The sequence below is a fragment of the Blennius ocellaris genome (genome assembly GCF_963422515.1).
Source record: "Blennius ocellaris genome assembly, chromosome: 1".
Lineage (NCBI taxonomy): Eukaryota > Metazoa > Chordata > Actinopteri > Blenniiformes > Blenniidae > Blennius > Blennius ocellaris.
In genome coordinates this window covers 7,408,455-7,418,792 of record NC_137650.1, presented here as the reverse complement: position 1 = coordinate 7,418,792, position 10,338 = coordinate 7,408,455, and the positions used below count along the sequence as shown (strand labels likewise).

Below are 10,338 nucleotides of genomic sequence, written 5' to 3'. Positions count from 1 at the left end.
GCGCCTTCCCCTACAATCTCTTTGCAAAGCAAATGTCACAGGCTCGTAATGCCAGGCCTGGCTCGGCACAATGGCCGCAGAGAGCCAGCGCACATAAACACTGCACGGCTCAGGTCGTGCAGACGTGGCAGGAGCCTATCGATCCGTATGAGAATGTGTAGATGAGGTCTGCTGCCAAGTAAGACCAAACCTTAGCCTTTCCTACTCATCTCCTTTCTGCATCTCGTTTGTCAGCGAGCGGGTGTGCTGCAAAAGCAAAATAAAATGTGAAAAGTGACTAAACCTGTCTGTAAAAATGAAGTTTTTTAGAGAAAAGGAAGGTCGTGAGAGTAATTTTAATTGAGGGGGAGGGGGGGTCAAATACATATAATAGACTGTTTGTTTGTTTTTTTCTTTTTACTAAATTTAGATTGAAAGGAAATACGGCATGCCAGGTTACAATTCTTTAAACATTAATAGAATTATGTCCCCGGTGTTTTTGTTTCCCTGTTGTGAGCTGCCTCTAAAGTCCATTATGTCCACTGGACTGCACGCTTGGACAGCCACACTTGGAGGAATTAGTGTCCCTTTGTCTCGACACACGTCACACACACGCCGTTGACATTGACTTCACATCAGAGACAGTTTAACTTCTTCTACTCTTTTTGTCTTCCATCGTCTTTTATTTAACTCGTTCAACCGAGCGCTGGGTCTATTGTGGGTGGGAGGGGCCCCGGCAGATGCGGGGCCCCTAGCAGGTCCAGGACAAGGAAAAGTCTGAAAGGTTAATCTGTCCCCCGCAGATGTTGGCTTTGGGAGTCTTGAAGCGTCACCTTTGACATGTCCCTCATTCAGCAGGGGGTCCAGAAGGACACTGACCGCTGCAAGCTGTCACCTCGGGCCGGCTGAGGACGCAATGCTCCACCGCTCTATTAGGCTAAACGGCCCCTGACACACAGCCAGGGCCCGGGCCCTTCATCCGGCTGCAGGTTGGGACACCTTTGACTCTGCTGCTGCACAATGTCCGCTGCATAACCCGTCCTGTTATGAGTCAGCATGTCTTTTACTGATCATGTGAATGTAATTGTGAATGTACATGTAAATATATATAAGTTTTCTAATAAAAAACAAAAAAAACAAAAGCAACAAAAACAAATGCATATTTAAATCATATGCTGGGTTTTTTTTTTAATTATATCTAAATGCTACTGTGTAATCTGACGTGAAATACCTACTTAAATAACTCCAAACATTGGGATTAAATGTGCTTCATCTACCAACAGGACACACACACGCAAACACACACACTCATCACATGCTGGGCTTGGTTCGTTAAGCCTAATAGGTGAACAATAGACACATCTGCTCATCTTTTTCTATCAAAAGAGAAGGTAGTACGGTCCTCTTCGTTTGGTTAAACCGCCACATATTTGGCAGGAGTGTGTGTGTGTGTGTGTGTGTGCGCGGGGGGGGGTCGTGAAGTGCTGCTGAAGTGGCCTCTAATAATGAAAAAGTGGATCTCTGTGATGAATACATGCAGCCTGTAACTTCATCGACAGCTCCATTAAACTGCTAATTACCTCATTTTCCCTCTGCTGTAAATTTGTGAAATCACTGCAGAGTTGAGGAGGAATAACTGGTGTTTCCACTGCGGGGATTCTTAAGATTGTTGTTGTTTTGGGGTTATTTTACGGAGTTGTTTTTTTTTTTTTTTTATGCAACTCCAAATGAACCCGGAAGTTTGCTTCATTTGCATTTAATGATTTAAGGAGGACTTGAAGATACAGCCTCATTACGGCGCTAATGAATGAAGCGTTTTCCTAAACGGGAGCTGGTTTTTAAACATTATGCGCCGTGACGCACCGCTTCTCCACCCTGCTGAGAGTTTCACTTTAGAAATATGTCCATTTGTATCACTGACATTTGCAGTAAAGTGCTTAAGGCTGCTGTTAGCAGCTTTTAGCAGGTGGCTTGATACCTCCCTTCCTTAATAAGGTAGCAGACGTCAGAGTAGGGGGCGGTTATGTGCGTGTGCGCGCGCTTGGGAGAGAGAGGGAGAGAGAGGAAGAGAGAGAATGGGAGGAGATGGGAGCGCAACAGTGCGCATGTGCGGACGGTGATCTGTGCTGCGGTGGAGCGGGGACTGGACACACACTACGAGAGAGATGGCGCGGCACCCGACCGGAGCGCAAGGACAGCTGGTTGGCGGTGGGGGGGCTTGAATTATAAAGAGAATCAGAAGGAAAAAAAAAAAAAATTAAAAACAAAAATATCAAGAAAAAACCGGGGGGGGTTTGCAGAAAGGACGAGCCATTACTGAAATAAGCAGCAGGGTTGGAGAATAATCACTTCATAAGGACTGAGCGGAGGCGAGCGCTAAACGGAGGCTACTGCAAGAAGGAGAAGGAGGAGAAGGAGAAGAAAAGCAACAAAAGAGAATTGAAGTTTACTGGACGTGAGAACTTGTGGACGTCGGCTGCCTGCGGTAGGTCAGATAGATGGTTGGTCCACAGCGCTACCGCGATCATGAACGCACAGCTGTCGATGGAGAATATTGGCGACCTGCACGGAGTGAGCCATGAGTCCGTGTCCGGCCACGGAGAGCTGCTGAGTGGCCACAGTCCGCATTCCCGTCCGAGCCCCCGGGGTCTGAGCCACCGAGCCATGGGCATGGCGACCCTGCTGGACACCGGGGAGTATCACCCCGGCCACCACGGACACCTGCACCCAGCCATCAGCATGTGCGAAGCCCCCCCTGGCATGAGCGCCAGCAGCACTTACACCACCCTGACCCCCTTACAACCCTTACCGCCCATCTCCACCGTGTCCGACAAGTTTCCTCCCCATCACCACCACCATCACCATCCCCACCATCCGCACGCGCACCCCCACCAGAGGATCCCCGGCAACGTCAGCGGCAGTTTCACGCTGATGCGCGAGGACCGGAGTCTGGCGCCCATGAACAGTCTGTATCCCGCATATCACCACAAGGATCCCTGCATGGGTCAGAGCCTGTCCCCGCTGTCCGGCTCCGGCCTGGCCAGCATACACACGTCTCAGGCCGGCATCCCTCCGTACGCCCACCCCGGTGCCGCCATGCCCGGCGAGAAGATGCTCACCCCCAGCGGATTCGAGGCGCACCACCCGGCCATGCTCAGCAGACACGCGGAGCAGCACATGAGCTCCTCGGCGGGCATGGTACAAATCAACGGCCTCCACCACCACCCGCACGCCCACCTTGGCGCGCAGGGCCACGGCCAGGGGCTGGGGAACAGCCGGGAGCAGGCCTCCGGGCTGGGGCAGCAAGGGGGGGTCGGTGGAGGGGGGGGCGTTTCTGGGGGACAGATGGAGGAGGTGAATACCAAAGAGGTAGCGCAGAGGATCACCACGGAGCTGAAGCGCTACAGCATCCCTCAGGCCATCTTTGCCCAGCGGGTCCTGTGCAGGTCCCAGGGGACCCTGTCCGATTTGCTGAGGAACCCCAAACCCTGGTCAAAGCTCAAGTCCGGCAGAGAGACCTTCCGCCGCATGTGGAAATGGCTGCAGGAGCCTGAGTTCCAGCGCATGAGTGCGCTCAGGCTCGCAGGTGAGCGAAGCCTCGGTAAAGCTCCTTTTTTTCTGCTTTCTTTTTTCCCCCCCCGTGAATATAATGCAATGAGTTAAGAGCAGTGGCTTTATTTCATCACAGAGGGTCAGTCGCCTCTGAATGGTTCCTAATGTCGAGCAGGTCAAGTGGGCTGGAAAGCAAAACTGACCTTGTTGTATTTACTAAAAAGAAATGATATACACGGGTGCGCGCTCACACCAGGTTCCATTCAAGATAAATGCTCCCTCTCTTGGAATTAAAAATACTTATAATAAAATTTATATTTTTATAATACCAGACTGAGAGGGAATTACAGACGTGCATTATTTAGACATGGCCTTTAAATAGGAGATTATTTCTAATTTCTAATATGACACACAATACACGAGGGTGAAAAGTCTTTCACCAAAGAACCGAGCCCCCTGCACAGGGCGACTGTGGCTGATATCAATACATGTCCCATTTCTGCCTCCACACTGATTTGGGTGCTTGTTTGAAACAAGCGCTCTTGTCATTTTACCTCAAAATATCGACCTCTGGACTGCGTAAACCAATCCGTCTCCCAAAAATCGTTAGGAATGTGTTTATTTTGGTGTTGATGCAACTGATCGGCCTTTTTTTTTTTTTTTGGTGTTGCCCTTGGTGTAAACAGAACGGGGTGGGTGGGGTGGGGGAGTGTAAAGTGTGTGCGTGTGCACGTGTTGTGGGGAGTCTAAGATAAACTAAAATTAAATGTCAAGTGAAGCTGGACTCATGCATTATTCAGCGGGCGAAATGGGCCCTGGCCATCGCTTGGTAAAATTATAGACGTCGTATCATTATGGATTAGAATAGAATAGAATAGAATAGAATAGAATAGAATGGAATAGAATAGAATAGAATAGAATAAAATAGAACACGTCTTAATGTTTGCTTGTAAAGCAGCTCTGACTTGACTGAGGTTTCTCTAATTAACTGATAGACCTCTGTATTAATTTGTCCCTGAGGTACGCACGAGTCAATTAGGGGCGCGCAGCGAGGCCTAAATAGCTTGAGCGTGTTCACAGCCAACCAATAGATTTTTTTTTTTTTACCTTTTATAGTCCCAATCAATGACCTACAAATGGGCTTTTTGGCTTTTTGAAAAGTGAGGCAGTGGAAAGTGCGTGTATCTGCTCGTATTGGTGCGTGTGCACGCGAGTGTAATCGCAATTGATTATTTTTCAGTTTTCCCATCTGCTGCTGCTGGCTGTGTGTGTGTGTGTGTGTGTGTGTGTGTGTGTGTGTGTGTGTGTGTGTGTGTGTGTGTGTGTGTGTGTGTGTGTGTGTGTGTGTGTGTGTGTGTGTGTGTGTGTGTGTGTGTGTGTGTGTGTGTTGGAGGATGAGATTTTATCACGGACTGTTTTGCAAATGCGTATATTCCCCGTTTGAAAGATTGTTTTGCTTATTCAACGAGCTGATATTTATAACTGATAAAATAGCAGGCCTGCTCCACTTGTACTTATTATTTTTTTCTGGCTGATTCACGTTTTGTGTGTATCGTTAAGTAAAACTTAAAAACTTTAGTCTTTAATATAAAAAATAAAAAAGACCGTTAGAAAACCAATTTTTTGATATTTTATAAAAGGTTGTGGGAATTTAAAAAAAATGGGGGGTACAAACTAAATTAATTTACAGGAATTCTCGGAGCGCCGTTGTATTGATTGGTTCGTTCCGAGGTGAACTACATTTGTGATCGTGTACTGAAGTAGATGTGATATTCTCATTGATTTTAGGCTCCTGAAAATTAATCTCGGGCCTTCTCTGCTTTTCCCACGTTTTCAATTACCCATCAGAATTTGTTTGCATAGAATAGAATAGAATAGAATAGAATAGAATAGAATAGAATAGAATAGAATAGAATAGAATAGAAAAGAAAAGAAAAGAATAGAGTAGAATAGAATACAATACAATACAATACAATAGAATAGAATAGAATATTATTATTGTTATTATTAGGATACATTAATTGATTTTTTACAATGTGAATCATTTTTGACTCTTATACTCATACAGTTGTTCAGTGTTGCTTATATTTTTTATTATTTGCGACAATTGGTCGGTTGATCGGGGTGCCAGATATCCCTGGAATAGATTCCTGTTCGTCTTTTCAGTTTCATATTTGCAGGACTTGCAGCTCAGAGGTGTGTTTGTTGTTCTCTGAGCTGTGTAACATTATGAAACCGGACAGTCGTCACTTCGTGTGTGTGTGTGTGCGTGCGTGTGTGTGTGTGTGTGTGCGTGTGTGTGTGTGTGTGTGTGTGTGTGTGTGCGTGTGTGTGTGTGTGTGTGTGTGTGTGTGTGTGTGTGTGTGTGTGTGTGTGTGTGTGTGTGTGTGTGTGTGTGTGTGCGTAGTCTGTGGAGTTATCTGTCTGTTTGTAATGATTAGCCGGAGCAGGGCTGGTGTGTGTGTGTGTGTGTGTGTGTGTGTGTGTGTGTGTGTGTGTGTGTGTGTGTGTGTGTGTGTGTGTGTGTGTGTGTGTGTGTGTGTGTGTGTGTGTGTGTGTGTGTGTGTGTGTGTGTGTGTGTGTGTGATTAGCCTGATAATGAGGCCGTTGTTATTTCGCCCCCGGTCCTGGGAAAGCAGCCTCTCTGGCCGGGCCTCCTGTGCCGGGGTCGGGCTGCTCTTTGGAGGCTCCTGTTGTCTGAGTGGCCTTCACTTGCCTCTGATTTATAGCAGCCTTTACAGGAGGAGCTCCGGATCTCTGTTAATATTTACCAGCACTGGAGACACCGGGCTGCTAATACTCACAATTACACTCCAGTTTATGATCATGCCAATAGGCCGCCTCACTGTACTTCAGCACACAGCTTGAAACCAGGTTATGGAGTGGAATCTGCTGGAAAATCAACTTTTATTGAACTGATTTAATTGTTGTGTTTATTGTAATGTCTTTTTTTATTTGGCTCTACCTGCGCTCCAACTTGCAGTTGGAACGAAATGCTGCAAATAATGCATCAACAACAAAGATTAAATACATTGCACAAACAGTGGAGTGGAGAGATGAGGATTGATTGCACATAGTTATTATGCTATACAAAATTCCGAGTTGCTAAATTAGTTCAGTTTTACCCTGAGGTGATTGGATGTTTGTTTCTCTCAGTGTTTCTACGTCTAAAACACGTCAAGCTTACCGACTCAGCCGCTTGGTTTAGATCATGTTTTCCGGGTTTATAATGAAATGAATTTATTCGCCTTTGTTGCACTTTGCAAAAAAAAACAAAAAAAAACACAATAAGTCCTTGGGTACTCGTTGTTTTGCGGCTGGGACGCGTCATTCATTCATTTCCCCTGGTGAATCCACACCAGCCCGGCTCCAGCAGCTCACTGCTGCCCCCTTCTGGCCTCAGGTCACACATCAACTCGCCCAAAAAAAAATAATCATAAAACAAAAAAAGAAAAGGCAGCGAGATCAGCTGAAGTCAGGGATTTTCTTGTCACGCGGATTCCTACATTTGTGCTGTTGATAATAGACGATCTGCACGTCGTCGTGTTCCAGAGGTTCTTGCATGATGTTGGGGGGGGGGGGGGGGGGGGCAGCTTTCAGCACCATGGACAGCGCTCATTGTTCCCCTCCTCCTCCTCTGGCTGCTTTCCATCAGCACCAGCTGGCCCACTTCTCCCGGGGCCGTGCAACCAACGTGACTCCCAAACCAAACGAGGAGGGAAACTTTGCTGTTGATTCTCATGCATAATGACGGTTCTGCTTGTGATTACTAGGCTGTTCAAACATGCAAGCTGTTACAGCAGTATGTGCCACAAAACCTTATTGGAAATCCTAGAAACGTGTTTGTCTGTCCAGGAATCGCCTGAAAAACTATATTAAAAAAAACAATTCCTTGAGATATTCTACACATTGAGGTGGTATCAGAGTGAAGGGGGCACGTTTGGGTGAGATGGAGGAAATTATTCACTGAGGAGGTTTACTTGTATTTCTCTGACTGAAACACCACAGCAGCTGATTTGACAGGTGAAAACAGACAGAAGGAACCTGTCAGGATCGACATAGGCTTCTCTGGAAGTGATTTCATGCTTTCCCAGATATTGAACTTGGTAAAATGATTAAAGATGTTTAGATTTGGGTTCTTGGTGGTATTTACTAATGATGGGCTTGATTCCTTTCAGTGTACTTTGGCCTGTGAATGTGTTTATTATTATGTTAAAGCAACAGAAAAACTATATGATCATGGCCTTTATTTATTTATTTGAACAGTTTGCAGTAACATTTGTTAAACAAATGGTGGGGATAACCAAAATAAGAATACTTTGTCCTCACTTTAATCAGGACTTTTTCACATCTGTAATCACCGCCATGGTTTTATCCAGTGCCTCCTGACGCTGTATCTCTTTCTGTTCCCTCAATCCCCCACAGCATGTAAGCGCAAGGAACAGGATCACGGCAGAAGTGAGCGGGGCAACGTGTCCAAGAAGCCCCGGCTGGTGTTCACGGACGTGCAGCGGCGGACGCTCCACGCCATCTTCAAGGAGAACAAGCGACCGTCCAAAGAGCTGCAGCTCACCATCGCCCAGCAGCTGGGTTTGGAGCTGGCCACAGTCAGTAACTTCTTTATGAACGCACGCCGACGGAGCCTAGATAAGTGGGTCGACGACGGCTCCGGTCATCCGGTCAACTCTGGCCCCAACGCCTGCACCAAAGCCTGAAGACGGACTGATTCGACCAACTCATGGACTGACTCAACCTCGGTGGAAAAGCTTTAAAACTTTAGAGAAACAAAGAGAAACTTAAAAAGACCTTGAAGCAACATTTTGCCCTTAAACATGTACTATATTGATATTTATAGTATCCAAAGATGAAAAAGACAAACCAAAGACTTCTTGTTTGACCTGCTTTAAAATGTTTGTTTCAGCAACACGTTTATGTGTAACATACTGCAAAAAGACTATAGTTTTTTTCTCCCCCTCACACACACACACACACACACACACACACACACACACACACACACACACACACACACACACACACACACACACACACACACACACACACACTCACTATCAATGGTCTCTAGCTTTACTACACCCTGACCTCACCTCCCCGCCCAGTTTCAATCTATCATTCACCATCCTTATCTTTAATCTGATTGGTTGGTTTTAATGATGGGTCCCTCAGTGGAGGTCTAATCAGCCTGTTGGCAGTCTGATCTGCAGCTGGCCACACCTTTGAAAAGTAGCTAGAACGTGGAGCTCCAGTGGGATTGGCCAATCAACTTTAAAGAAAAACAAAATCCTACAGGAGCAAGTGGATTGTTGGGTGGCCTCACCTGGATCAGCTGTGTGGACTGTCTGACTGTCTGTCTTACTTTTCTTTTCTTTTTCTTTCTTTTTTTTTCAATGTCCTGAAGTCTGTCTTTCTATCAAGCATTCCAGACAGACAGGGAAATGTCCATGCGTAGACTGCTAACCCCCAAAACCTAAACCAAACCAAAAACATGGAAACCCTGACCTCACCCCACACGGTAGTGCTTTCTTCCGACATGCTGAGGCGTTGAATCATTTACACAGAGACAAACCAAAGCCTCCGTCACCCTGAAGCCGCTCATGCAGCTTTACACACAGAACCGCTTGGAAAACGTGCTAAACGAAGTAAATTGACCAAAGAATATATTTTGTCGTGAATCTTAAGAGTATTTTTACCTCTTTTCCTCCCTTACCTCCTGAGATAGACTGTTAGTTTGCGTCTCACACAGAAGAGAACGTTACTGTTCATCCAACATTTTTGAGTCATGCTTTAACTTGTGCTCCGTGCTAATGAAAATAATATATGGGCGACTAGACTGAAAATTAATTGTTGACATTTGCCTTATGGATGCCTTCTTGAATCAACCAAAAAATAATATTCCCGTTTTAAACTTCACAATCAGTCAGGCTGAATGTTACTGTAAATGCTCGGCGTGGAGATTGAGCGCCCCGTCCCGCCCCTCTGAACCGAAGCTGTGCTCGGTGCGTCCGCACGCCAGCCGCCGACCGAGACAAATCCGTGTTTTCTCTGCAAAAGATACAAACACAAGGTGTTGGCTCGGCATGTGGTCTGGACACCGTGCGAGGGAGGCAGACAGCTTCTGATGGAGGGGGTGGGAGGGAGGGAGGGAGGGAAGGAGGGAGGGAAGGAGGGGAGGGTGGTTCCTTGAGGACAAACTGCTTCATTCACCACTTCAATAATAAGCACTGAGCGTGGCTCCATCACCCCCCTGTGCACTTCATATGTATTCGATTTTATCTCCTAATCAAAGATGTTGGGCAGTCAGGATGATATCAATGATCAAATCACTTTCAGGCGCTTACACAGCAATGTCAGCTCGTCACCTGAATACAAAAGCACTTCCACCCCTGCCTGCTGCCAATCCCCCCTTCCCCCCCCCCCTCCCCCCTCTCCTGGTGAAGCTATGCATTTCGGCACTAGGAGGAAAGCACTACACAGGGCTGGCTCAGGGGGGCAGCATAGCATTAGATATATTAAGCTGCCCCCCCCTCCACCCACCCCACCCCCCTCTTTGCCTTCATCCCACTCACGACCAGGGTTAGCAGCTCTGCTTCATCAGAACAATTGCTGAAGGAGAGGTGAGAGACAGAGACACAGAGAGCTGCTTCTTCACCTCGGAGAGAAAAAAAAAAAAAAACCCAAAAAGATGACAAGAGACAACAAAAAAAAAAAATGTGTCAAGACCTGCTGATGTTTTATAGTGTGAACCAAAGATGCTACCTCACTCAAGTTCCATACGTGATTTCTATC

The 10,338-nt window shown here is 46.5% G+C and overlaps 1 protein-coding gene across 1 annotated transcript; it reads left to right on the top strand.

Annotated features, from left to right (window-relative positions):
• Positions 1-2,505: 2,505 nt before the first annotated feature.
• onecut1 (one cut homeobox 1) lies at positions 2,506-8,246 on the top strand (the record flags this gene model as incomplete). Its single annotated transcript, XM_080499879.1, has 2 exons — positions 2,506-3,580; positions 7,957-8,246. 2 exons carry the CDS (start codon positions 2,506-2,508, stop codon positions 8,244-8,246), a joined length of 1,365 nt encoding a protein of 454 aa, XP_080356005.1.
• Positions 8,247-10,338: the final 2,092 nt, after the last annotated feature.